Source organism: Neovison vison, chromosome X (genome assembly GCF_020171115.1).
Source record: "Neovison vison isolate M4711 chromosome X, ASM_NN_V1, whole genome shotgun sequence".
NCBI classification, from domain to species: Eukaryota; Metazoa; Chordata; class Mammalia; order Carnivora; family Mustelidae; genus Neogale; species Neogale vison.
The window spans coordinates 38,460,466-38,488,228 of record NC_058105.1 but is presented as its reverse complement, the minus strand read 5'-3'; the positions used below and the strand labels follow the sequence as shown (position 1 = coordinate 38,488,228).

Sequence of the window (27,763 nt, the reverse complement as noted above, 5' to 3'; positions counted from 1 at the left end):
TCCCTAGACCTCAGTCCACAAGATGGGCTTATGGTTACCCTATAGCAATCCCCTTGACCTATGTGATGCCAGAGTTCCCTCCTGTATAAAAATGGTACTTAGGGGAACAAACTAAATTTTAACAGCATGTGTTAGATCTACATGAGTTTTACCAAGATGAACTCTGTAGCAATCACCAGCTATGGGCAAAGCACCAATGCTTCTTCTATCGCCCTTGTATCATATCTAGCATGAGACTACCTACACCGTGGTTACTTAGCCACTAAAGTACAATAACCCTTTTGGCTCCAGCCTCTTCTTAGTCTCAGTTCTAGAAAAAAGCTCAAGAGAAATCTGCCTGGCAATCTCTTGCTCAGTTCATACTGTTATTTTATAAAGTGTGAGATTGTATGCATTCTGCCTGGCCTTCATTTCTAATAAGATATCAATGGAAGTGTTATACTATTTAAATTTTACGTCCTTAATCAGAATTGGAGACAAACCGTGAGTGACTCTTGACTATAGGAAAGAAACTGAGTGAGGGTTGCTGGAGGGGAGGTAGGTTGGGGGGAGGGAGTAAATGGTTTTTGGGCATTAAGGAGGGCACATGATGTGGTAAGCACTGGGTATTATATGCAACTGATGAATCACTGAATTCTACATTTGAAACGAAAATAAATAAATAAACGTATAAATACATAAATAAACTTTACCTCCTACATAACAGCATTCAGTAAAATTCCACCTTTTAATTTTGGGATTGCGAGTCTCATATAAAAATTTCTCTCTAGAATATACTTGCCTGCTCAGTAACTTACCTTGTAGACATCATGATTGCCTATGACAGCATCAAAGAGTGTGTACAGGTTATTAAGATCTACCACCTCAATAGGCTCACTCATGGCTGAGATGGTGGCGAAACCCACAATGTCACTGAAGTACAAGGTGATCAAGTCAAAGCCCTCAGGTTCAACCATGTAGTCCTTTTTGAGGGATTTGGCAACTGATCAAAAGCAGAGACAGCTATTCCTCAGAGGACACAGGCCTCCCGGCATGCCACACACACATCTGCTAAAACACAATTTCTCTAAAAATCACTGCCAAGTAAATGAGTAGGAAGAAGATGTCATCTGGATGAAAACATTAATCCTTTAATTTAGTCTATAAATATATTTTGAGTGCTTATGATGTGCCAGGTACTGTGGCAGATGCTGGAACACAGCACCGAACAGACAGCCTTGGTCTGTGTTTTTGTGGAGCTTTTTTTTTCTTTAAAGATTTTATTTATTTACTTGACAGAGGGAGAGATCACAAGTAGGCAGAGAGTCAGGCAGAGAGAGGGGGGGAAGCAGGCTCCCCACTGAGCAGAGCTCAATCCAGGGCTTAATCCCAGGACCCCAGGATCATGACCTGAGCCAAAGGCAGAGGCTTTAACCCACTGAGCCACCAAGGCACCCCTTGTGGAGCTTTTCCTCAGCTATCCCTTCACTCAGGGGATGATCCCAGGTGGTTGCTTTACATGAGACCAATTTTCCCAATCATCTCCTAAACAATCATGTTACAATATGATCAGGAGTCTTGGAAATTTTGGAAACAGTATCAAAAGGTAAGGCTTTGAACAAGGAAGGAAAACCTAGAAAAACAACTCTGCTACTCTCCTCTAGGACCTCAAAGAACTGACTCTTTTTAATTGGTCAGCTTCTAGGCAAAGTCATGAAGTTACACATAGAAAAACTTAAGCACCAAAAACTTAAATGACCAGCATGCTCCACAGGTAGTGGGAAATTAGGAAGGTGTGCTCTACTCCCTTGGTTTCCAATTCATCTTTGATTTGAAGGTGTGGCTCAAACCTACTGGAAGTAGAAAGGGTTCAGGATAGGGCTAAGGAGCAGTTAGTTATGGGTAACTTTTTCTTTCAATTTCTAATAGAACACACTGTTACAAGGATTCACACTCCTCAGGTGTTCACACATACAGTGGTAGCATCTGTGTTAGAAGATTTCTGTTTTCTGTTTTTCAATTTCCAGCTCTTCAGTCTGTTCCCAGATCAAATCTTACAAGTTGCTAGTATATTGCTCCAAAATCCAAAGCATGGAGTCAATGATATTGGTCTTCTTCCCTTTATCCAAAGTTTTAAACTGAAAGTAAAACAGAAAAAGGACCCAGGGGAATTTTTATTCTCTAAACTCAGAGATGATGGAGTAGGACCCCTTATCACAAATTCCCTCCTCTAAAATGACAGGGCACAAGAAGTAAACTGAGGTATAAATGGAAAAAGTCACCACTCAAACTCACTGTTACCCTGTCCAATTCACAAGGTTCTTTTTCCCTGAAGCTCTTCCCCCACATTTCTGGCTCTTTGAAGTCTGAGCAAAGGTGTTATGGGAAGGATTCTCCAGCTCTCAGATGCTGTCACATGGTAGTAGCCACTTCAAAGGCAATAGGATCTTGTCTTGAGCCTAGGTCATTTGTGAATGGGATGAGGAGAGAGAGGGCAGGGAGTACTGTTTTACCCTTCTGGGTAATCAACCTATCTAATGCCACTGTGTTACCAGTTTTTGGATAGTGGATGGTTCCTTGACCTCTTAAATATGACCCAAGATCTATATGGTAAGATCTACTCCCTATTTCTTACCATCTTACCACGGAGGTCCAAGAATAATGATGTGCTTTAGCACTTGCCCTTCATGTCCATCAGGGTCATGTAGAAATTCAGCTGGTCTTGGCCCATTCTATGCCCTGATGCCACAGGGTGGTGGCTACATGCCACAGTTTTTTAATGTGCCCTCCTGAGGCCCTGTCCATCTATAGAAACAGGGATCTTGGCATAGCATTGGAATCATGAGGGGGTAACCCCTCCTTGCTGATGTGTTCAGCACGCACAAGGCTGTGTTTACAACAATAAAAAGACTGGTGGTAGTTTTGCTGATCAGACATCCAGAAACCTGTCCCAATGAACCTTCTTATGCAATTGGGCCACACATGGTCCCCTTAGCACTCAATCCCCCAAGGCTAATACCAGGAGTTTCCTTCTGAGCCTGATCCACATCTACAGGTCTACCAAGGTCCTGCAGGTAATCTCAGTAGTCTGCTCAGATGTTTAAGGCTCCCCTATTGCCTGACTCTGGGAACCTCCCTCTCCTTCTCAGCCCATTTAAGTTTTATTAGCTGCAGGGAGTTGGCAGGCTATCCTGGTCTTTCAGACAATCCAAACTTCCACCAAAGCATTTCAGTGAAGGCAGCCCCCACAATGTCCATTTGAAGGCTGTATGATGTACACTCCTTCCATTTATCACCAGCTTCTCTTCTGTCTTCTGAAATAACATCTCTAGCATCAACACAAGGACAAATGCTTTTTCTCTTGCCTCATGGTAGGTTTTCAGAAATGTGACCTTCATGGTCCTTTGCCTTTTCCATACTATTGAATACCTGTTTGAGTGTCCTCAAGAGATCCAGTCAGCCTAATGGAAACATTGTTAGCTGGGGACATGGATGACTTCATACACAGGGCCCCTAAGGCTTTCAATCCACCTCTTTCTTTTTTCCGCCTCAGATACCTGCCACTCAGAAAGCATCTCAATGCTGTACTCCAGCCAGGCTCGAAAGCCTCTCCACCAGAGCTGACACAGCATTCACAGAGAGTACCCTCAGTTTCAGTATCCTGTAGTTTCAACAAAGACCTAAGCGGCATGTTCCAATATAAGAACTGCACCCTAGGTACCCTTGGCAGAGCTTTCTCTTTCCTTTCCTCATTTTCCCCTTTCTATCCCCAACCCTAGGGAAAGAATCAGACTCTTTAGAAATTCAGTATCTTAAGGAGAGAGCTTACCATTTTTTGTGCAATTTATTGCCTCAAGTAATTCCCTAGGAACTTAAAAAAAATCTCCTGCTTTTGTACTCCCCATTTGCACATTTTTCTGTCATGAGCCTCCTTTCAAAGACCCTATGTCTTTCCTTGCTCCTCAAAACTACCTGGTGTTACTTCAGTGGTATACTCAACAGTTTTCTGGCATCTCCATAGCAAACATGGCCCTACAAGGACTTGTGCCAAGCTGAAATCAAATACGATAACCCATCTTTTAACAGTCTCAATGCCATTGCCTTGCAAGTGCCCAGTGGTTCAATTCTATTTCTGAAAGGTTGGTTAGGTCAGATTGTGAATGGTCCAGAATAGAGGTTCATATACAGAAGCACATTGAAATCAGCCATTGCACACCTGGAGGATGTGCTAGGGGCACTCCAGTATCAAAGGCCTCCAAGTAGCCACCCCAATGCTTCCTCCCCAAGAGGAGTGATTTTTTTTTCTCTCTCTCTCTTGCAGGTGTTTCCTTTTACAATATGATGAGAACTCAAGGAGTTCGTTTTGGGTAGGCTGGCTTTAGGATGCCTTCTGGGCAGTGCTGAGATTCACAGAGTCCTTACCTGATTAAATATTTCATCAAAAATTGGTCGCTGTTCTGAAGCTTCAGCCCAGCGCTGCTTCATCAGCTGGAGACATTCTGGAGGGGCACACTCAGGAGGAACCATGGGTCTGTACACAGGAGGAGGCTTCTTAACTCTGTCTATGATTTCTGTCCAGAAGTAAGAGGAGAAAGCTTTATAAATCATAGAAAGAGTGCTAAGATTTGACAAAGATCATTGAGTTTTAGCAAAGAAAGAGGTTTGCCAGGAAAAAAAAAATCACAGGCCATCTCCTTTGCTTTCTCCTTAAGTGGCTTAAATATAAATTGTCTCTGAGCAAAGGAAGTATTGGTCAATTTTAGGTTTTAGGTTTTAGATGTGGCCTATCTGATGTCAATTTTAACACTATACCCCCAATGATCTGGCTCCCTTCACCCACCCCCAAACCATCTAAACTTTCCAGTCCCCACAGTAGACCCACCTAGCCCTCCCTGAAGGCCCAGACCCAGCCCAGATCCATGCTGTGAGTCCTGCCTGGCCCCTAGGAAAGAGGACTAAGAACTCCAATAAACAGTTCAAGACCTCATCTAGATCCTCCTAACTGCTTGTCCTTGAACTCCACTTTCAGTGGAACATGTACTATGTATCAGACTATGGACTAATGACTTTGAACACATTCTTCCATTAGATTCTCACTACAAACAGATGATATAGGAACCCTTGTTTTTATTTTACAGAAGGTTAAAATGACGAACAGAGAAAGTCACATGGCTAGCAAGTGACAGAATTTGAATTTGACTCCAGGCAGTCTCAATCCACTACATTGTCCCACTTCCAAATACCTCAGACTTCAACCAGGAGTTCCAAAACTCCCTATTCAAACCCAAAAGCCATTAGTGACTGAGAAGTCCAGATCACTCAGACTAATAGAAAATTCCCAGGAAGTAGGAGAAAATAGTTAGCCTTCAATGTCCTCAGCAATCCACACCGGACCTCAAACTGTTCTCTCTGCTTCCAGGCTGGCCTTCTGCAAGCATTCTTAAAACATGAATTTGGCCGTGTCATTTTCTTGCTTAAAACCATTTAATGACTTCTCATAACATACAAGGTAAAACCTATGCCCTATCACTTCAGCTCATTTCATATCCCTAACCCAGTCCCCAAAGCCCCAACTCCAAAAGGCACCAAACCTTGCTTGTCCCACCAGTGTGCCCTTCCCACTCCTACATTGGCTGTAACACTCCAACAGTGCTGCTTTATACCATACAGTAGGCATCCCCTTGCCTCCATGAAAGAAGAGGAGTTTGTTGCCTCTGACTTCTCAGAAATTTGTGACATCACACTTCTGCTCCTTTAGCCCAGGTTGGCCTATACTAGTAATGTTTTCTCCATTGCAGTGCAGTTTTCTCCATTGCAGTGCCTACTGCAGTATAATAGATTCCATGTAAGCCAATCCCTTGGAGTATGACTGCCCTCATCCACTCTCTGGTAAATGGAGTCCTTATCTTTTTACCAGAGCACCATAGAGTTGAATGGGTTATCTCTCCACTTAGGCCCAGTATAATTCCTGCCCTTGAGGAGCTTATAGTCCTCAATGGAGGAGCTAAACGACGACGAAGAATATAAGTGTTCTAGCAGACATTCCACACAGGTAAGCACACAGGGGCACATGGCCTGCACTGAAGAGGTCAGAGAAGGCTTTCCAGACGAGGTGACAAAAACTGGATCAGGCAAAGTAGGGAGAAGGCAAGGGCATTCCACGGACTCTAAACAGCTCTCTTAAAGGCACAGAGGTAAGACCATGGTACTTGTAGTCATGTGGTTTAGCTGGAGTGTAGGGAGTAACCGGAGATAAGCTCAGAGAAGTGGCTAGAGGCCAGACTGCAAAGAGCCTTGTATGTCATGTGAGGAATCTGGACTTCATTTGACAAGTGATGGGAAACAGGAAGTTTTGAGTATGGGACTCTGAGACAGGAAGTTTTGAGTAGAGGAGTGATATGGAACTCCGAATGAGGCAAAAGATAGCTAAGTATTTGGGTTTCTTTGTTTTGTTTTGTTCACATTTTTTTATTTTTTTTTATTTTGAAATAAATTTAGACTTCCAGAAAAGTTATAAAACTGGTATAATAATTGCCTACTCTTCACTCAGCTTCCTCTAATGTTATTAACTTATATAACCATAGTACAAAGGAAATTAATATTGGTACATTACTATTACTATTATATTACTATCCTGGTCTTTATTTGAATTTCATCAGTTTTATTCCCAGTATCTGTTTCTGTCCCTCAATCCAATTCAGGATCCCATATTGCACTTAATTATCATGTCTCTGTCTCCTTCAACCCATGATGGCTCCTTATTCTGTCCCTGCCTTTCATGACTTTGACATTTTGATGAGAATTAGCTAATTATTTTGCAGAATGTCTCTCATTTGGGGTGTATCCGATGTTTTCTCCTGGGTAGACTGTTATGCATTTTTTCCAAAAATTCCACAAAGGTGACATTATGCCCTTTTCAGTGCATCATGTCAGGGGGTACATGATGTTAGTGAGCCTTGATCACTTGAATAAAGTGGAATCTGCAAGATCATCTCCTCTGAGGGCACCTGGGTAGCTCAGTGGGTTAAGCCTCTGCCTTGGGCTCAGGTCATGATTCCAGGGTCCTGGAATCAAGCCTTGCATTGGGCTTTCTGCTCAGCAGGGAGCCTGCTTCCCCCTCTTTCTCTGTCTGCCTCTCTGCCTACTTGTGATCTCTCTCAGTCAAATAAATAAATAAAATCTTAAAAAAAGATCATCATCATTTGATAGTAAACTTATTATGTTTCCACTTGTAACTACTAAGTATCTAGTGGGTTCATACTCTCAGAATATGCAAATATCCTATTTCCCCTCAAACTTTTGCCCACTGATTTTACCATTCCTTCATGGATTGTGCCCAACAGGCAATCATTTTAATGAAAGATGAGGATGAAAGCCTATGGCATGTCACAGGGAAGATATGAAATGACCATGCCATCCAGGAGCATCATGAGGGGTACTGAAATACCTGGCAGGGACTGTCTCAAAGGAGAGGAGGTTGCTTAAAAAGAGGGGGGTCCAACATAGGTCCTGTAAGTCCTTGGCTTACATCATAGTTTGGAAAGGACCAGCTTCCTGAGTTGGGAAACTTCTTCCAAATGCCTAAATCTGTTTGGCTCTAGTCCCACCTGCTCCTCACATGCTATTTGCAGGCTAGCAGGCAGTTAGCAAAAACACATATTTGTGTTCACTCTTCTGGCAAACTACAACAGCCTGGGTTAGGCTGATGATCTGGGTCATGGCAAGCTCTTGGTGGCCTTTTCTTGCCTCCTGCTTACCTTTGACAGGCAGATCCATCATGCAGAATGGGGTGCCCCGAACCAGCACTTCTTGCATGATGATGGCAAAGCTATAGACATCTCCTGCAAAAGAACCTAACGTGCTGCCCTTTGGGGTTCTCAACAGTTCGGGGCTGTCCATAGCAACTTTGAAATGAAAGCATTGTTTTAAGAATGCAGGGAGGATTAACTGACAGCCTTTGCAAAGCCCTCAAGGGTTCCAATGGTGCTGTTTCATTGACTGCTTTATATTTTTATCAGACTGACTAGCATGCTAGTCCACCCCACCCCGGGGTCCAAATCTATGAATCTAAGAAATTGTGCACAGAGAAAGCATACTACTCTCCCCACTCCAGAACCATGCAGGCGGACAGAGCGGAGGTGCAGGGCAGAGAAGCTTGAAGTAGAAAAACTATCTGGCACTTGCTTTCTTGTTCTCTTGAGCCTGCAAGTAGCAATTGGCAGGCTTCCAGGGAAAGGCAAGTACATAGACACTCTGGTTGCCATGGATTTGCTATTTGTTGAGATCTATATGTGTCTGGTAATTTGATTGTGCTAGGGCTTAGGGATTCACAAGTTGCTTTCTTCAGGTCTTCTCTAAGAGGATTTGAGAATCTCCAGGCCTCCTCTATACCTCACAGAGAAAAAAGATGCAACAAGTCCTTCAAGTCAGTTCTACAAATATTTATTGAGGGTATAGTACATACTGGGTACTATGCTAGGTGCAGGAATGGTGCCAGAGTTGAATTAGACCTTGCCCCTGCCCTTATACGGTTCACAGAGTAATGGGCAGAATAGACATGTGATCCCCTAACTGCAATATGTGGCAGGACTACCTACTTATGTTAATGTATAAAGAAATACACACTGGGACACCTGGTTGGCTCAGTCAGTTGAGTATCTGATTCTTGGTTTCAGCTCAGGTTGTGATCTCAGTGTCATGAGATAGAGCTCCCCATCCTCTACCACTGTCAGACTCCATGCGCTGCAAAGAGTCTGCTTGAGATTCTCTCCCTCTCTCTCTGCCCCTCTCCCCACTCATGTCTCTTTTTCTCTCCCCTTCTTTCTTTTAAATAAATAAATAAATAAAACACATTTGTAATATAAATGCAGTAGTCAAAAATTTTACATGGAATCATACAAAATTGCCATTTTCTGTGGGTAAAAATGGTTGATATTGACAATTCCATGAGGCTCAAACTAAAAAAAAAAAAAAAAGGAGAGAGAAAAAACTGAGCTGATCAAATTAATCCAGGAAGGCTTCCTGAAAAAGTTAGATCTTAAAGGAGCTTTTTAAAAAAGTCAAGGATGCAGTTTCCTAGAGCTGAGAGGGTTAGGGCTTTGCAGGGAGAAAGAACAGTACGTGCAAAAGAACAAGAAGTAGAAAGGAGCAAATTGCAGATGGGGGTGGTGGTAAGCAGATTAGCTTGGCTGAAGAGAAGGGCTCTGTTAAGGAATAATGAGAAATGAGAAATGGGGTTGATGAAGTGGGGGAGGGACGGTGGCTAGAAGAATGAGGGCAGAAGGTGAGAGGCCCTGAGAGCCAAATGAAGGCATTTGGAGTGAATACAAAAGGCAGTAGGGGTTCGGGAGCTGGAGAGAGATTTGATGAAAGCTGTGTTCCGAAGATTAATCTGGCAACCTGCACAAGCTGGATTGAAGGAGAGAGGCTGAAGTCAGGGAGACCAGCTCAGAAGTCATTACAGTAGGAGCCAGAGGCGAGGTGAAAGGTGCCTGAATAGGGGTGGGGGTGGCAGCAGGAGGACAGGGAACAAGATACACAGGAAGGCTATAATGAAGAAGTTAGTGACAGGGCTGGGGATGGACTCAATGTGCTCCTTGGAGGGGAAAGTTTTGGAGTAAACAAGGGGTTGAAGTCCAGAAAGGAAGGCTGAAGAACAGTGTCTGCTGAGGACGGGGTGGTGGGAGGAAAGTGCTAGCTAACTTTTCATCTTGTTAGCTTAGGTATTGGGAAGGGAACCCGGGGTCAAGCTCCTGTGAAGCAGGAAGGAGGATGGAAAGTTCAGAGATTATTCTGGTGTGTTAGTGAAACCCAGGAAAGAAAATTCACCTTGGAAATTCCAAAGTTGAGCCAATCCTGATCAAAATGGTAGAACAGGGATTTCTAGCCTTACCCCCAATCACATACTCATCTTTTGTCTTTGTCCCCCAGGTATCCCCAGTCTTTGTCACACACCACCACCACCCCCACTCTCCTGCCCCCATGGAAGTGTCTGATATACTCACTAGAGTGGTTTTGTCTTTTTGCCTTCTTGCCTAGTAGGACTTAATATTTGCAAAGAAAAACCAAAGAGACTGAAAGTTACTTTGGTCAAAGGAATGCATTTCTGACTGTGGGATTTTCGGAATACCGTCCTGATACGGTTTGGAGGGGAGGGCAGGAGGGTTATCTCAGAGCAAGAAAAATGCAGCTGTTTCTTCTGCTATCCTCTCTCCTACACATTTAAAAGCATAAAAAGGGAAAAGAGGACAGAACTCTCCAGTAAAAAGCTGGGTGATTAAATACAATCATTACCAAACAGTGTTTTCAAAGAGCACTTACATGTATGTTGTTAATGGCCAAAATGAGACTTTATTTGCACCATACTTACGTAATTGAAAGTGGACAGTAATGAATACACTTAGGACCCACCCCCATTTCCCCATCTCCACTCTCAAGTAAGATCCACTACCTACCATTAGACTTGAACTCTCAGGGAAACTAGAAAAATTACTTTGGCTTGCTTTGCATCCACCGATGCCACTACCGACTCTAAGCCTTGCTGTGGTGATAAAAAATCAACTGTGGAGAGCCAGTGTGGTGAAGCGCAAAAGAAAAAAAACTCAAAGTCAAGAGACAAAAGTTCAAAATCTTAGCTTGGTCACTAAGTGGCTCACCTTACAGAACCTCCACTTCCCCATCTGTAAAATGGGCATTGAGTCAGATGATTTGCAATTATAAGATTATATTACCCCTGTCATCTAAGGAGGGAGCAGCAAGTTTCCTTATTTCATTTTAGTACATCCATCTGCCGAGTCACCAAACATTTATTCTGCCAGGTATGGTGAAAGGCACTGAGGGAGGCAAGCCTGTTTCTTGCCTTTGCAGAGCTTATAAGTTGAGTTGGGAGAGAAGACAGTTAATTAAACTTGTAATACCAACAAAGTATGGAATTACAACAAAGTTCAAAGCCCTAAGGATCATAAAGAGGGAAACTTTGCTGAGCATAGGGGGTCACGGAAAGTCTCTTGTTGAATCAGTGGTATTTAAGTTTAGCTCTGAAGGAATAGAATCTAGCCAGACTAAGAGGAGTTTATAACAGAGTGGGAAAGGAAGAGTGTCCCAAGGGATGGGCAAAGCACATGTAAAGGTCTGAGAGTAAGAGAGAGCCTGGGGTAAATAAACAACTGGAAGGAGTTCAGCACTGCTAGAGCCCAGAGATGGAGGAGGAGTGATTAAACAGGAGAGGTCCACAAGGCCCAAACCACACAGGGCTCATAAGCCATGTAAGGAAATTTGAACTTTATCCTAAGAGCAATGGGAAGCTATTCAGTGAATTTTGGCACAGCTCTAGCACGATCAGATTTGCGGTTGAGAAAACTCACTCTGGCTGCTGTGTGTGAAGAATGGATTGAGCATCCAGACTGCCATTGCAATTTGAAGAGTGAAATGACACAGTAAGAAGGAGAGACAGAGCAAGAGACAGGGTACACACACACACACACACACACACACACACACACACACACATCCTTTCCCCACTCTAAGACCAGAGTTTCTTAAGTTTGCAAGTTGCCAGCCTGTGAATTAAGTGGAACTCCGGGAAGATGGGCATTGTGTTTTAGCATTTAGAGATGACTCATCTTGACAGGAAGCTAAGTACTTGCCAATCTGCAGCTACTGTCCCCGACATCCTAGCATCAATACCAGGCAACTACTCCAACCTTTCAAATTGGAATTAGCCAAACAATAACCATAAGACTAAGTTGGCAACAAGCACAGGTCCACAGAAGTTGTAATTTAGATGCATGTAGGGGCCAGTTTTCAAAAGACCTGATTCGAATTCCTGGAACTGCTGCTAAGTAGCTGTAGGACTTGGGCAAATCGTGAGCCTCATTTTATCTCATCTGTAAAATGAAAGAGTTGGACTAGATGCCTCCTTAACGTTCAATATTCTGCAAGTTCTATAAAGCACAAAGATACCACCACTGATAACTGGACTCTCTTGTCTGCATCTACCCATATGTCTCTCTGTATTTTTCAGTGTTTGTTTCTCTTACGTCAGCAGTTTTAAAACTAACACTGCCAAATATTCTTTTAAAAAATATACATTGTAATTTTCATCTGTCCCTCTTTCTCTTTTTCTGGGTTGCCTGTTTCTCTGTTTTTATGTCCCTCTCTCTTCTCCACCCTTGCATTGCTAGTTAAAATTTTTAATGCCCAAACTTCTCTATGTATTTAATTCTTTTTTTCCAATTTATTTATTTTCAGAAAAACAGTATTCATTATTTTTTCACCACACCCAGTGCTCCATGCAAGCCGTGCCCTCTATAATACCCACCACCTGGTACCCCGACCTCCCACCCCCCCGCCACTTCAAACCCCTCAGACTGTTTTAATTCTATTCATTCTCTCTCCTTACTCTTTCTTACTTCCTCTCTTCCGTCAGCTCATTCCTTCCTATTTCTCACTCACCCATTCCCAATTCCTCATCGCAGATTTCTCCCACTTCTTTGATCTGTTATGACCTCTACAGGCATTGTTTGATGCAGCCACTAGGGCGCTAAATATAAGACCGAAAACACCAAATGCACAGTATGGGCATGCCTACTTATCTAAGTAGAAGGCCACAGTTCTGTCTGAAGCCATCCCAGGCAACCCATAGAGTATTTACTTGCTGGGGACCCCCTCCTCCTCACTTCTTTCTCTTTGACAGAGACAGTAAGGGTAGGCTCTAGTGACAACCCATTCCAGAATGTGCTTTGTGCGGGTCCAGCTACCAAATTACCTTCCATTCAATCTGACAGGTATTTATTGAGCACCTACTGTGTGCCTATCGCTCAGCAAGTTCCTCCAGAGACTCCTGGGGTCTCCAAACAATACAACCTAATCCTGCCACAGCGGGAACTCAACATTATTGCACTGGCTTTGTTCTGAAGGCTAGGCTGTGCTGAGATTATAGCCTGCAGACTTCATTCAATTCCTTTGGCTTGAAAATGAGGCTGAATTTTCAACAAAAGTGGGGAGTTGAATCAGCCTGAGGCTTTAATTCAGTGCATACTCTCATTTGAATTTTGGAGTTACCTTGAGTGCTTCAGAAGAGTATAATAATACATTGCTTACCTTCCGCAGATGGTTCCTCTTGGGAGACTTAGAGTTTCCAAGATGTCATTAAAACCATAATCTGTCACTTTTAGTACAAAACACCTATCTACCACACAGTTCCAAGATTTCAACCTCCCATGAGCAAACTCTCCATGGTGTAAGTACTTCATGCCCTGCAGATACAAACAGGATTTATTTAGTAACTTCTTTTAACTATTTTGTGCTTTTAAGGCCAATTTCTGAGCTTGTTAGTGGCATGAGCTATTATGGGCCAGAATTCAGCCCCCTTTTTTTCTTATATGCAGGCAAAGCAAAACTGTAACAACAAGAAATATTTCCGGGCCCCTTCCAGCTCTAAGATTTTATGCTTTTGATGAAGAATCCTATCTTGTATGTCTAGAGAATGGTATGCTATTGGGAGATTTATTAACATTTCAAACATAAGATGGATCCATACATATGTAATTTCCAAGAACTGGAAGATTCTGCTTTTCTCCCCAAAAGATCTAGTTCGACTTTCATTCACTGTTGGAAGAAATGGAAATTGGTACGTCCTTTTTGGTGGGCAGTTTGGCAGTAGATATCAAAATTGAAAGCATTCATACCCTGTGACCTAGGGATTGTGCTTCTTCTCTAAAGAAATGCTTGTACATCTGCACAAGGAGACATACACAAGAATGCTCAAGGCAACTATGCTTAACAATATTATATAATTAAAATACAATAAATATCTGTCAAGAAGGGTCTGTCCAAATTGTGTTGCATATGAACTATGCAATATTCTGCAGCAGTTAAAAATAATAAAATAGATCTGTATGTACTATCAGGGAGTCATGTCTAAGCCATAAAGTAAGTGAAAAATGAAAAGGTGCGTAACTACGTAACAGTATGTATTTTAAAAAACAAAATCTATAATGTATGTAAATATACATGAAATGAATTGCTAGGTTAATCACCAAATTGTCAGCAATGGTTAACTGTGGGGGAGGATGTGAAAGAGGGTTGAGTAAATATTAATATTTTTCCTTTATATATTTATATTATTTGATTTTTAAATTTAATTTAATACATTACTTCTGTAATTAAAAATAGGTAATTGAAAAGAGGAAAGCTGAATACTGCTGATCTCTGCAGCTTGCTTTAGATGACATTCAAATGTGATCTATAGGGACTCTTTTCAGATGGGTTTACTCATTCACATATAAATACAACTCATGTTCTAGTGCAATCATCTCAGAACTGTTTATGCTGAGCCCTTTTAAGTATCTGGCTCTATTTTGTGGCCTGACACCCCTTTGTATTTGTATGCTTTACATCTTGTGCCCTCAGAAAGTCTGAAGTTGCCAGTACTCCCAAGCCTAGTCTGCAGAGGGTGAGATTTCCCCTGAGGGTTGTCTAATGCTTGGGTTTCATTCATCATAGTCCTGAGAGGACTGTCATTTAGAGCCTTCTCCCTTAAGTCATGGGACCTTGCTGATAGAATGAGTGGAAAGAGTACTAGAATTGAAATCAGGAGATTTGGATTCTAATATCAGCTCTGCCACTTAATAGTTGGCTAATAAATATTTATTGAGCACTTACTATGTATGGCAGACACTATAAAACAAAATGTACCTCATTTAGCTTCTCTGAGCCTCTGTAAAAGGAGGCTAATCGTACTTATTTTATGGAGAATTGGAATGAGATAATGTCTATAAAGCTACCTTGAAAAGGGTTAGGCCATAGTATAAAGGTTAAGACTATGGTCAATATGCAAGAAGCTCAGCAAGTCATTGATTAACCAGTTCAACCCCATAAAGATGCACATGGACACAATTTGCATATTATTCCCAGGAGTTCATGGACTCCACCAAAGCCTATCCATAGACCCATCCATGAACCCCTTTGACTTTCAGTAGTCCTTGCCTCAGAGAATGAAAGTTCTTCCTAATAGAGCCTATGGTCTTCTGGCTTTCTGGTCATGCTGAGTTCCATAGTTATACCTATGGTGTGCAAAGACCTATCCCTTAGTTCTAGACTGAGCCATCTCTTAGAACCACCAGGAGATGAGGCTAAGCAGCGTCAAAAGATCTGGGAATGAATACTTTTCCACATCCAAAAAGCAGAGAAATGGAATGGAAGGAAAGGTTGCTTAAGGGGAAGAGTGCTCAATGGCAACAGAAAGTAAGGACAAATCTGGCCCTCAAACTGGGAGAAAGGAGTGGGGCAAGTAAGTCCCTTCTATATCCGTACCTTATAACAGATATGGACAAAGGGACTATGAGAAGGGCTAGGGGGCAGACCCTAGGAAGGAACTTGGAAGAATGAGATCATCACAATGATCCAAGTATAATTAAATACCCCCAAAAACTTTTAAATTCTAATCTATAGGGAAAATCCAAGATTTTCTCAATCTTTTTATTAACCTTGAAAAGATCCAGCAGAAGTGATGATTTAAATATCCAGTCAAGTTTCACATCCTGATTTGTCAATATAGCTTCTAGGCTCCTTCTGGAAGAGAATTCTGTCACAATGGCAAATATCCCTGAATCATAGAAGAAGCCCAATAAAGGGTTAATATTTTCATGATGCAGGTCCTTCATCTGGAAACAGAGGCAGAGAGGAAAGTCACAACTGTCCTGTCACAATTGGGGACCAAAGTTTAGGGCACATACCCTCCTCTTAATCCTTCCTATGACTGCTTACTGTGAAAAGCTGAATTTTGGTCCCCATGATCTCCAATCTCTAATGTTAATCCTGTGATTATTATGTTTTATGGCAAAAGGGAGATAATTCAGATAGGCTTAATCTGATTATATGAACTTTTCAAATCAGAAGAGGAGGGAGGAGAAGAAGTCAGAGAGATTCAAAGTGTAAGGACTCAACACTCCGTTGTTGGCTTTGAAGCTGGAGGAAGAAGGCTAGAAACCAAGGACTGTAGGCAGCCTCTAGTAGCTGAAAACAGCTCTCAGATAACAGCCAGCAAGGAAATGAGGTCTTCAGTCCTACAGATCTACAAAACTAAATTCTGCTGATAACCTGACTGACCCTAGAAGTGACTTCCCCCCAGAGACTCCAAATAAGAGCCCAGAGCGACTGACACCTTGACTTTATCCTTATGTGACACTAAGTGGAACACCCAGCTGATCCCACTTAGACTTCTGATCTACAGAACAGTGAGATAATAAATGGGTGTTGTTTTAAGCCTGTGTTTGTGCTGTTTTGGTATGGCGATAAAATTTCTACTCACCAATTCCACTGTGTCTGTTGGGGGAAGGGGTTCCCCACACAAGCAAGCAATTCTCCTACACGAGCTGGATGTCCTATAATTCAAATCAATTCTAACACTATCTACTTGGAGATAGCATCAGATTCCACAGGTTAAGGGTTCAGTCCTACAAGACTGCTCCCCCATACACACGCCAGACACAGTCTGAAGTCCCCTGGGCTTTTACAAACCAGCCATAGACTGAAGGTTCTAATGACCCTCACCTTGGGTTCAATTAATTTGCTAGAGTGACTCACAAAATTCATAGAAACATTTACTTACTAGATTACCAGTTTATTATAAAAGGATATAATTCAGGAACAGTTAGATGGAAGAGATGCATAGGACAAGAAATTGGGGAAAGGTGTGGAGCTTCCATGACCTCTCTAAACGTATGCCACTCTCCCCAAATCTCTACATGTTCACCAACCTAGAAGCTCTCCAAACTCTCTCCTTTGAAGTTTTTATGAAGGCCTCATTACATAGAGGTGATTGATTAAATCATTGGTCATCCGCAGAGTGTATATGTATTGTATATATATATATATATATGTACATATATATATTACTATAAATCACAATATCATAGGCAGTGATAGAAATTAATGCAATGGTCAAAAGGGGAGATTTTAGAGAGATATCTCTGTTGGCATATTAAGTGATTTTGGGGGGACTCTGAAATGGAGCTTGGATGAGCCAGGAGAACTAAAGAAGTTTAATACAATGAAAGGTGGAATAGATTGTCTATTTGTGAATATTTATCTATTAAAATAAATAGCTTACATAAACATCAGGCCAAAATCTTCAAAATTTGTTTCAGAAGAAACATCTACAGTTTTGACTCCATTTTCCCTTGCATCATTAATTTTTTCACTAATGCAAGAAGCATTTAGTATGTACCCACAATGTCCATGGAACTGGACTGCATGCTAGAGATACAGAGTTAAACAAAATGAAATGTAGTTCAAAATTACAGCTGTCAGTTTGTCTATCACTCCCCCTTTGAATATGAACTCTTTTAGGACAGTAATCACTGAAAATGTTATAAATACCAGAGAAGTAAGATAAAGATGAAGAGAGAAGAGTCTCTGATGAATTTGGCCAGTAATAAATTATTAATTATAGAAACTTAACCTATAAATATATTTACTCTGACATACATATATATAGACACACACATGCACACATATATATACACAAATTTTATATATTTTTTTCATGTGGGAAATAAGGGAAAGGGTTAAATCACATATTATTCTATTTTGAGCATTGAGAGCATAATGGAACATGAACTGAGATGGAGTACACTGGCTTAGAATATGAACTTACTCCTCCAACAGGGTGATCCAAGCTGAGGTTTAAATTATCCCTGATGCGAATGGCAGCTATTGACCGTTAAAGCTGCCTTTTAAGCATAAAAGCCTGACACCCATTACAAGTCACTTAGTCCACGGCAGCTTAACCAGCTAAGGAGGACATGTAAATTCAGCCCACACATAACAAAGTGGGCACTTATTATGAAGGTTTTATTGTGCCATCTCTTAGGAAACAAGCATCAAAAACTATTGGGTTCTAAACTTCTTTTGGAAGACAGAATACAAAGTTATGTCTGTTAACTGCTCAACACAAATCTATTTCCCTTCTTATTAGGAAAACAACTAGTCCACATTTTGCAGCTTCCCTTGGACCTAAGTATAGCCATAGGACTGACTTTTAAGCAGGGAAATGTAAGAGGAAGTAATACATGCTCTTTCTACGTTAAGGCTTTTAAGAAGTAAATATATGCCTTTCATGTTATTTTTCACTTGTATAGAGGAATGCAGATGATGACAGGGTCCTAGGAGAGGGGAGAGCCATAAAATGGTTATATCCTGGGTCCCTGAATCCCTATATTGGAAAGAAGTCACCTGCTAACAAAGAACACCTACCTTGTACTGTTATTTGGATGAAAATTAAACTTCTGCTGTGTTTGAGACATTAAATATTTGAGACATAAATATCCATTACAGAATCTAGCTTTACACTAGTGGCCCTAGCATGTAAAAAGTTCAGGCCCAGGTTTTCCCTAGATCTTTACAGTTATATGTTCTCAGCTACAACCAATACAGAAGACCCCATACCAGGTAGATACATACATTCAGTCATGTGCTACTGATATTTTGGACAATGCCAGGAAGCAGAGAATGTTTGGAATATACCCTTTTTAGTAAGACAGTCATCTGAACATTTACTGGGTGGGCATGTACTTCACCCCTTCAATAAAATAGTCATCTTCAAATGTTCAAGAGTTAAACTGTCCTGTCTCCCAAGATGTTTGTTAGTACTATATCTGACATGAAACCTTTAAGCGTACAATCATCAGAGGAACATGCTCCTGAATCAAACATTAGCTTAAGTGATCTTAAAGAGGTCTTCAACTGCTTGACAATGTTTCTGGGATACTGTAACATCAGAATAATTCCTACTTGCACTACAGCTGCAATACCATCCTAGTGGCAGGTATGGACACTTATCAAAATTTAATTCTCCATACCAGTGCCTGCCATTGCTATATCAGCCATTGCTACCTATTTTGGCAATAAGATTTTCTACCTCCATGGACTAACTGGCTGTTATGTCTTTTCCTATTTCATTTTGTTTTGTTTTGTTGTAGAGAGCTATTGTTCAAGACCTCCTACCCTTGTATCAATCTATTCACTCTTTTTTAAAATTTAATTTAATTTTATTTTTTTCAGTGTTCCAAAATTCACTGTTTATGTACCACACCCAGCAATCTATTCACTTTTTACCACCCAGAGGTCAATGGTCATATAGAACATATTAACCAGGTACTAGTGAAAGATTTCTGATGTTATGTTTCTTGCCAGTAATACTTCATTAATTTAACAAACATGTATTGAATATCTTACTATATGTTAGGTCCTGAGGTAAGGGTTGACAAGACAAATGGTGAACAAAATAGTATATGGTCCTTAACTTCTTAATTTAAATAATTACACAAAGAAATGTAAACTTGTGGGGTGCCTTGGTGGCTCAGTAGTTTAAGCGTCTGCCTTTGGCTCAGGTCATGATCCCAGGGAATTCAGTCCCATATCAGGCTCTTTGCTTCATGGAGAACCTGCTTCTCCCTCTCCCTCTAACTGCTGCTCCCCCTGCTTGTGCGCGCACTCTCTCTCTCTCTTGCTCTCTCTGTCTCTCTCTTTATGTGTCAAATAAAATCAAATAAAATAAGAAATGTAAACTTGCAACTATGACAAGCCCTGTAAAGGAGAGGCACATAATGTAAGTATGTATAATTGGGGCTTTGACCAATCAGAAAAGTTGAGGAAGTTTCCTGGGAAGTGACAATTGAGCTGGGAGTTAAAAGATAAGTGGAATTAACCAGGCAAAGAAGGAAGAGAAAAGTATTCCAGAGACTGGAAGAGCATGTGAAAAGGCTCTGTGCTGGGAGTATATCACAGTCCAAAGACAGAAAAAAATCCAGTACGTCTGATGCAGAGAGGGTAAGGGAATTATTGTGGTATGAGATAAGGCTGAAGAGGCAGGGCAGAGCCAGACCATAAAGGCTCTAAGACCATTTTAAGCAGATTTTTCTTGATATTAATGGCAATTAGAGGCACTTCTATACTATGGAGGATATAGTAAGTCATGGCAGACTACCATTCCTGATACCACAATATTAAAAACCCAGATAAATTGCAAAACTATATTTTAAAAGACAACAAGGATATGTATAAGCAAAAAAAAAGGAACAAAAACAAAAAAATCCTGAAATTAAGAGAGGCAGGAGGCCATCTGAGATAAACAGATTATTGCCAGCCATTTTCTTCCCTTAGGATATTTGCTAATCCTTGGCACAAGCAGGTTTGGCCTAGCAGAAGGGCTTTGCTGGGAAAAAGAGAAAATCAGCACAATTTCAGCAATTGTGGAGTACTGGCATGACAATTAATAAACTTCAGGAGACCTAAATGTTAGCTGGATCCCCCAGTCCAGTATATAGTCTGAGTGTGGAAACTAAGGAAGACTAAGAAGCTCCTATAAAGTGAGCTGAAATCTCCTTTAGTCTCCCAATATTCAGAACACAAAGTCTTACTATAAGAATAAGGCCTGCCACAAACACATGGCTGGACTTTTCCTCAAAATATTTGCCAAATTTGGAAGCATCATGGGGTAAGGGTAGATAGAGGCCAAAGAATAAGGATCAAAGGCTCTGAAGCACAGTCTGGACATACCAATCTTTAAAAGTGGAGAATACAGAACCCTGCAGGCTTTCAGAGGGATATGCTTCGGAAACATAACAAAACTAGAGGTGCACTGAGTCTAATTAAAACTACAATTCAGCTCAGTTCCTGGTTAGATGAATGTGTTTACTTCTTTACCCTACCCACGTAACAGATGAAAAGAGAAAACCCTCATTGGTAGAACATAATGCCTGGAGTCTCTATAGTGTCTTTATATGAAATGTCTACCATATAATAAAAAAAAATTAGGGATGCCTGGGTGGCTCAGTCGAATAAGCAGCTGCCTTCGGCTCGGGTCATGATCCCAGGGTCCTGGGATCAAGTCCCGCATCGGGCTCCTTGCTTGGTGGGGAGCCTGCTTCTCTCTCTTCCTTTGCCTGCCACTCTGCCTGCAAGTGCCCTCTATCTTTCTGTCAAGTAAATAATTTTTTTTAAAAAATTACTAGGTGTTTGAAAAAGCAGAAACAAAGGAGACAGAAGACAATGGAATATGCTTTTAAATAATCCAAAGACCAAAACCTCCATAAAATATGGGCCAATATTTTTTGAACCATGAAGGCAGTGGAGAGTGACCAAACCCACAAATGGAGGTAAAGGTAAACCTGAAAACACACTAAAATAGGTAAAATTTGTGTTTTTTTGTTTTGTTCTTGTTGTTGTTGTTTTGTGAAACTGTATTCCCCAAACTGCACATGACTTGAAGGCAGAAAGTGCATCCTGGCAGGTTTGAGATGTCAGAAGGCAAAGTCTGAAACCAAAAGAATAGCTAGAAAGTTAGGGAAGAATTCCTGGAAAGTAATAAGCTATAGAGCAAGTTCAATCCCAAAATATACATATAAAATTTGCTCAAACCTACATTTATCATGGTGAGCATCTCCTAAAATACGTAATTGTGAATTCCTAGGTTGTACACCTGAAATTAATATAATATTGTAGGTCAACTATACTTCAATTAATTTTTTTTTAATCTGCCCAAATGCTTGGCTGAATGTTAATCTTTGTATGCATGGGGAAGGTCCCAGGGACCTCATAAAAAGGCAACAACTATACCTGAAAGCATGGACCAGAGATTTTAGTTACTATATACCACATGGGAGAAGTTAAAAATTAAGTCTAGCCAAGATAACTGCCTGCAAAAACAAACAAACAAAAATCATTCTTCAGAGCAATCTAATGGAATCCAGAATTTCTAAAATACATCATTCATAACATTCAGCAATTTTTAACCAAAAAGCCTTAGATATGCAAAGAAACAGGGAAATGTGACCTATACTCAAAAAAATAAAAGCAGTCTGTAGAAATCAACCCTGAGATGATATAGATGCTGTAACCAACAGAAAAGAACTTTAAAGCAGATATTCCAAATATATTTGAGGATGTAAAAGACAATGTATACAAAATGAATATATAGATAGGAAATATCAGCAAAGAAACAGAAGCTATAAATATGAATCAAATGGAAATTCTATAAACAAGATGGGATAGGGAGGGAGACAAACCATATGTGACTCTTAATCTCACGAAACAAACTGTGGGTTGCTGGGGAGAGGGGGGTTGGGAGAAGGGGGGTAGGGTTATGGACATTGGGGAGGGTATGTGCTTTTGGGTAAATTGGAAGGGGAGATGAACCATGAGAGACTATGGACTCTGAAAAACAATCTGAGGGGTTTGCAGTGGCGGGGGGGTGGGAGGTTGGGGTACCAGGTGGTGGGTATTATAGAGGGCACAGCTTGCATGGAGCACTGGGTGTGGTGAAAAAATAATGAATACTGTTTTTCTGAAAATAAATAAATTGGAAAAAAATGGAAATTCTATAGCTAGCAAATATAAAATTCACTAGATTGGCTTAGGAAATGACAGAAAAATCAATGAACTTGAGGAAAGATCAATAAAAAATACACTAAGCTGAACAACAGAGAGAAAAAAGATCAGGAATAAAATGAATAGTCTCATGATTAAAAAAATTTTCACAGAAAATCATAAATAAGAACATGTATGAAAAACCCTTCAGGTAACATGAAACTCAATAGTAAAACATTAAATCATTTTCCTATTGAGCCAAGAGCAAGGCAAGGATGTCTTTCTTCACCAGCTCTACTCAATATAGTATGGGAGCATCACAACACTGATGAGAAAAATTCAATATTGTTAAGATGTCCATTGTCACTAAGTTGGTTTACAAATTCATACAATTTGTATAAAAAGTTCCCAAAGCCTTGTTTAAGTAAAAGTAGCTGATTCTAGAACTTACTGAAATTTAAAATAAATGTTTTTATCCAAAACAATCTTGAAAAAGAACAAATTGGAGGTGTTTACACTGCTTGACTTTAAGATTTACGCTAGAGCTATGATAATTAAGCAGTGTGATATCAGCAGTACAGTACATTAATGAGTTAGTGAAACTGAGTAGAGTCCAAAAAATATACCTACACACATATAGTCAGTGAATTCTTGCCAAATTGAAAAGCTAACTCAATGGAAAAAGGAAAGCTTTTTTAAAGCAGTTATTGTAGGAATACTGGATATCTCTATGGAAAAACAATGAACCTTGATCACTCTCTCAGTCCATACACAAATACTAATTCAAGATGAGTCATCATCCTAAATCTAGAATCTTGGAATAAGCAAGTATTTCTGGGTAATTAAAATAAAATAAAATAATCAACAGATACCGCTAAGAAAATAAGCCACTGACTGAGGAAAAATATTATAAAACATGGATCTGACCAAAGGTTTATATCCAGGATACATGAAGAATGTCTACAATTCAAAAATTAAAAGACAAAAAACCCCCACAATTTTTTATTAAATGGCAAAAATTTGAATGGGCAATTCACAAAAGAAGATACACAGATAAATTAGAGACATATGAAAAGGTGCTCAACAACTTTATCCATCAAGAAAATATTAATTGAAACCACAATAAAATACCATTTTATACACACCAGAAAGGCAAATATCAAAAAGATATATATTGCTGAGAAATTAGAACAAATGGAACATCCATATATTTCTGATAGTAATGTAAAATGTTATAACAAATTAGAAGAGCTGGTTGGATGTTTAATATAAAGTTACACTTGCATCTGCTCTATGACTCACTTAGTCTATCCTTTTTTTTTTTTTAAAGATTTTATTTTCTTAACTGAACTCTACACCCAATGTGGGGTTTGAGCTCACAATCCTGAAATCAAGAGTTGCATGCTCTACCAACTAAGCCAGCCAGGCACCTTTCAGTTAGTCCGCTCTTTGAGTATTTACCCAAGAGAAATGAAAATATATGCTCATAAGAATACGTAAAGAATGTATAGTTGTCTATTAAAAGATACTCAACATCACTAATTATCAGAGAAATGCAAGTCAAAACCAGAGTGAGACATCATGCCACACCACTAGGGTGGCAACTATCAATAATTTTTTAAAAGAACCTGAAAATAATAAGTGCTAGCAAAGATATAAAGAAATTAAAAGCCTGTGTACTGTTGATAGGATTGTAATTAAGTGATGCAACCATTGTTGAAAATTATATGAAGATTCCTCAAAAAATTAAAAATAGAGATACCATATGATATAGTAATCCCACTTCTGGGTATATACCCGGGTGAATTGAAAACAGAGTCTCAGAGAGGTATTTGCAAACTCATATTCATAGGAGCACTATTCACAATAGCCAAGAAGGAGAAGCAACCAACTCAAGAATGAGTGAATAGCATACAACAGAATATTAATCAGCCCTAAGAAGGAGGGAAATCCAGTGACACATTACCACATGTGTCAGATGAACCTTGAAGACATGCTACATGAAATAAGCCTGTCACAAAAACACCAATGCTGTATGATTCCAATTACATAAGGTGTCTAGAGTAGTCACGTTCATAGAAACAGAAAGTAAAATGGTGTTAGCAGAAATTGGAGGAAGGGGAAAAAGAGAGTTGTTGCTTACTGGATACAGAGTTTCAGATTTCCAAGATAAAAAAAGTTCTGGAGGTCTGCTTCCAACAATGTGATTATATGTAACAGGATTGAACTGTATATTTAAAGAGTTAAGGGGGCATTTGGGATGAGCACTGGGTGTTGTATGTAAGTGATGAATCACTAAATTCTACTCCTGAAATTAAAGTTGATTCTTTGTTTAAAAAAAAAAGTTAAAATGCTAATTTTGTGTTTTTTCACAGTTAAAAAGATTATAGGTGCCTTATACATTACATCAAAACACTAGAAACTGGCCAAATGCTCATCAGCAGGAGAATGATAAACAAACTTTGATATATTTATAAAATGAACTACTACTCAGCTATTTTAAAAAATGAACTACTGTTACATTCAAAAACATGAATTAATCTGAAACAGTACTATGGTGCTAGAGAAAAGCCAGGCACATAGGAATACATATTGCATTATTTTATTTATGTGAAATCTAAGAACAGAAAAAAATACTAATTTATGGTGATAGAAATCAGAACAGTAGTTGCCTCTGGACTACAGGCTTTGACAGAGAAGGGTAACGGAAATTTCTAGGATGATGGACATATTCTGTATTTGTTTTGGGGAGTGGCTACAGAGATGCATGCAATTGTCAAAATTCATTAAATAGAACATCTAATTAAACCTGAATAAAAAAATCTATTTTAAAAACACAATGATAACTATGTGAAATAAGCCAGTCACAAAAAAAGACAAAGGCTGTATGATTCTACTCATATGAGATAGCTAAAGCAGTCAAATTCACAGAACCAGATAACAGAATGGCAGTTACAAGGAGTTAGAGTGGGGTGGGTAAGGGGAGTTGTTTAATGGATATGGAATTTCAATTTTGCAATACTAAAATGTTCTGACAATGTGTTGCAAAACAATGTTAATATACTTAGCACTACTGAATTGTATACTTAGAAATGGTAAATTTTGTTATGTTTTTATCACAATTAAAAATAAAAATGTAAGGGGTGCCTTGGTGGCTCAGTTGGTTAAGTAAGTGTCCAAGTCTTGATTTCGGCTCAGGTCATGATTTCATGGTCCAGAGATCTAGCCCTGTGTTGGGCTCTGCACTGAGCGTGGAGCCCTGTTGGGATTCTCTCTCTCCCTCTTCCTCTGCTCCTCTACCCCTACTCCTGCTGGTGCGTGCTCTCTCTTCCTCTCTAAAAATTAAAAAAAAAATTAACAAAAGAAAAAGAAAAATTTTTAAAAACAAATGAGGGGTGTCTGGCTGGCTTAGTTGGTAAAGCATGCAACTCTTGATCTCAGGGTCATGAGTTCAAGCCCCATCTTGAGCACAGAAATTACTCAATAAAAAATTTTTTCTTTAAAAACCAAAGAGATACCTGTATAAACCCACTAGAATGGGTAAAACTATAAATACTGAGAGTATCAAATATTGCTGATGATGTAGAGCAAAGGAAACTCTCATAACTTGCATGCAGGAAATTAAAATGGGAAAAGGTTTGATAGCATCTTATAAACCTAAATGTATACTAACTTTAACATGGAAATTCCAATTAAAATATGTGTCCATAAAAAGACTTGTTTAAAAAAGAGAGACATGTAAAAAGCATATTCCTAACAGCTTTATTCACAATAGATAAAATTGGAATCAGCCCAAATGCCTGTCAACAGGAAAATACATAATTAAATTCTGCTGTATTCATACAATTGAATACTACTCATCAATGAAAAGAACAAGCTATTTATACACACACAATAACATGGATTAATATCATTTGGGATGCTGTATGATACCACTTCTATGAGGTTACAGAAGAAGCAAAATTAATGTACAATAGGAAATACCCTGGAACAGTGGTTCCCTCTTTGTGGGGGGGAGGGGTTAGGACACAAATTTACTGACGAACAGAGAGAAACTTTCTGGAGAGAAAGAAATGTTTCATATTAGGGATCAGCATTCATTTTCTATAAAGGTACATATAAAAATATTTTATTTTTTGGAGATCATATACTATTTCTGTTGCATAGGCTTTGTTTTCCCCCTTTTTTCCAGTTTTTTTTTTGTTTTGTTGTTGTTGTTGTTGTTGATGTTGTTTTTATAGTCATTTAAAAATGAAAAAACAATTTTAGCTCCCAGGCTGTGAAAACCAGGCCAGGGGCTCCTGGGTGGCTCAGTGGGTTGGGCTTCTGCCTTTGCTCAAGTCATGATCCCAGGCTACTGGGATGGAGGCCCACATCGGGCTCTCTGCTCAGTGGGGAACCTGCTTCCCCCTCTCTCTCTGCCTACCTCTCTGCCTACTTGTGATCTCTCTCTTTCTGTCAAATAAATAAATAAAATCTTTAAAAAAAAAAAAAAACAGGCCATGGACAGATTTGGCGCATGGGTCATAGTTTGCTGATCCCCATTTCATATCACAATAACCATCTAGACCATATGGGCATATCCTTTTATCAAAATCATAGATCTATAATATAGGCATTTCAATGTATATAATAGTACTTCAAAATGCAAAATAATAACAATAGCAATAATAACCAAGTTAGAGATGTAATAATAATGGTAGAATGTTGGTAATTTTTTAATCTGGATGATGGGCATATGGAGTTTGGTTGTATTATTCTGCTTCTTTCATATATGTTTGCTATTTTCCATAATAAAAAGTTTTTAAAAAGAAAAGAAAGAGTTCCAGGATATAGCTGAAGTAGTATTTAGAAGGAATTTTCTAGCTTGAAGTGACTATATTAGAACATAAGAAAGGTTTCCAGTTTTAAGAATTAGAAAGAGCAACAAATTGTATACATAGAAAGTAGGGGTGCCTGGGTGGCTCAGTAAGTTAAGAGTCTGCCTTCAGCTCAGATCATGATCCTGGGGTCCTGGGATGGAGCCCCATATGTGGGGCACCCTGCTCAGTGGGAGTCTGCCTCTCTCTCTCCTTCTGCCCCTCCCCCCTGCTCATGCTTTGTTTGCTCTCTGTCTCTCTCAAATGAATAAATTTAAAAATCTTTTAAAAAACCACAGAAAGTAGAATGAAGGAAATAGCAATATAAATCAATGAAATAGAAAGTACACATACACTAGAGAAAAATCAGCAAAACCAAAAATTGATCTTTGGGAAAGATTTTAAAAATCAATAGTCCTCTAGCAAAACTGATCAAGAGGGAGAAAACACGAATTATCAATATCAAGAATGAAAAGGGGGCATCACAATAGAGCCCAAGGCTACTTAGAAGATTGCATGAGCATATTAGGTACATCTTTGTGCCAGTCAGTTTC

At 39.6% G+C, this 27,763-nt stretch overlaps 1 protein-coding gene across 1 annotated transcript in view; it reads right to left on the bottom strand.

Moving 5' to 3' along the window:
- Positions 1-27,763, bottom strand: part of GUCY2F (guanylate cyclase 2F, retinal) — a 94,468-nt gene that overhangs the window by 16,167 nt on the left and 50,538 nt on the right. The window contains 8 exon segments of the mRNA XM_044234701.1: positions 798-1,002; positions 1,955-1,979; positions 1,982-2,117; positions 4,402-4,550; positions 7,737-7,883; positions 9,100-9,182; positions 13,081-13,235; positions 15,468-15,644. Coding sequence (XP_044090636.1) covers positions 798-1,002; positions 1,955-1,979; positions 1,982-2,117; positions 4,402-4,550; positions 7,737-7,883; positions 9,100-9,182; positions 13,081-13,235; positions 15,468-15,644 — 1,077 coding nt within the window.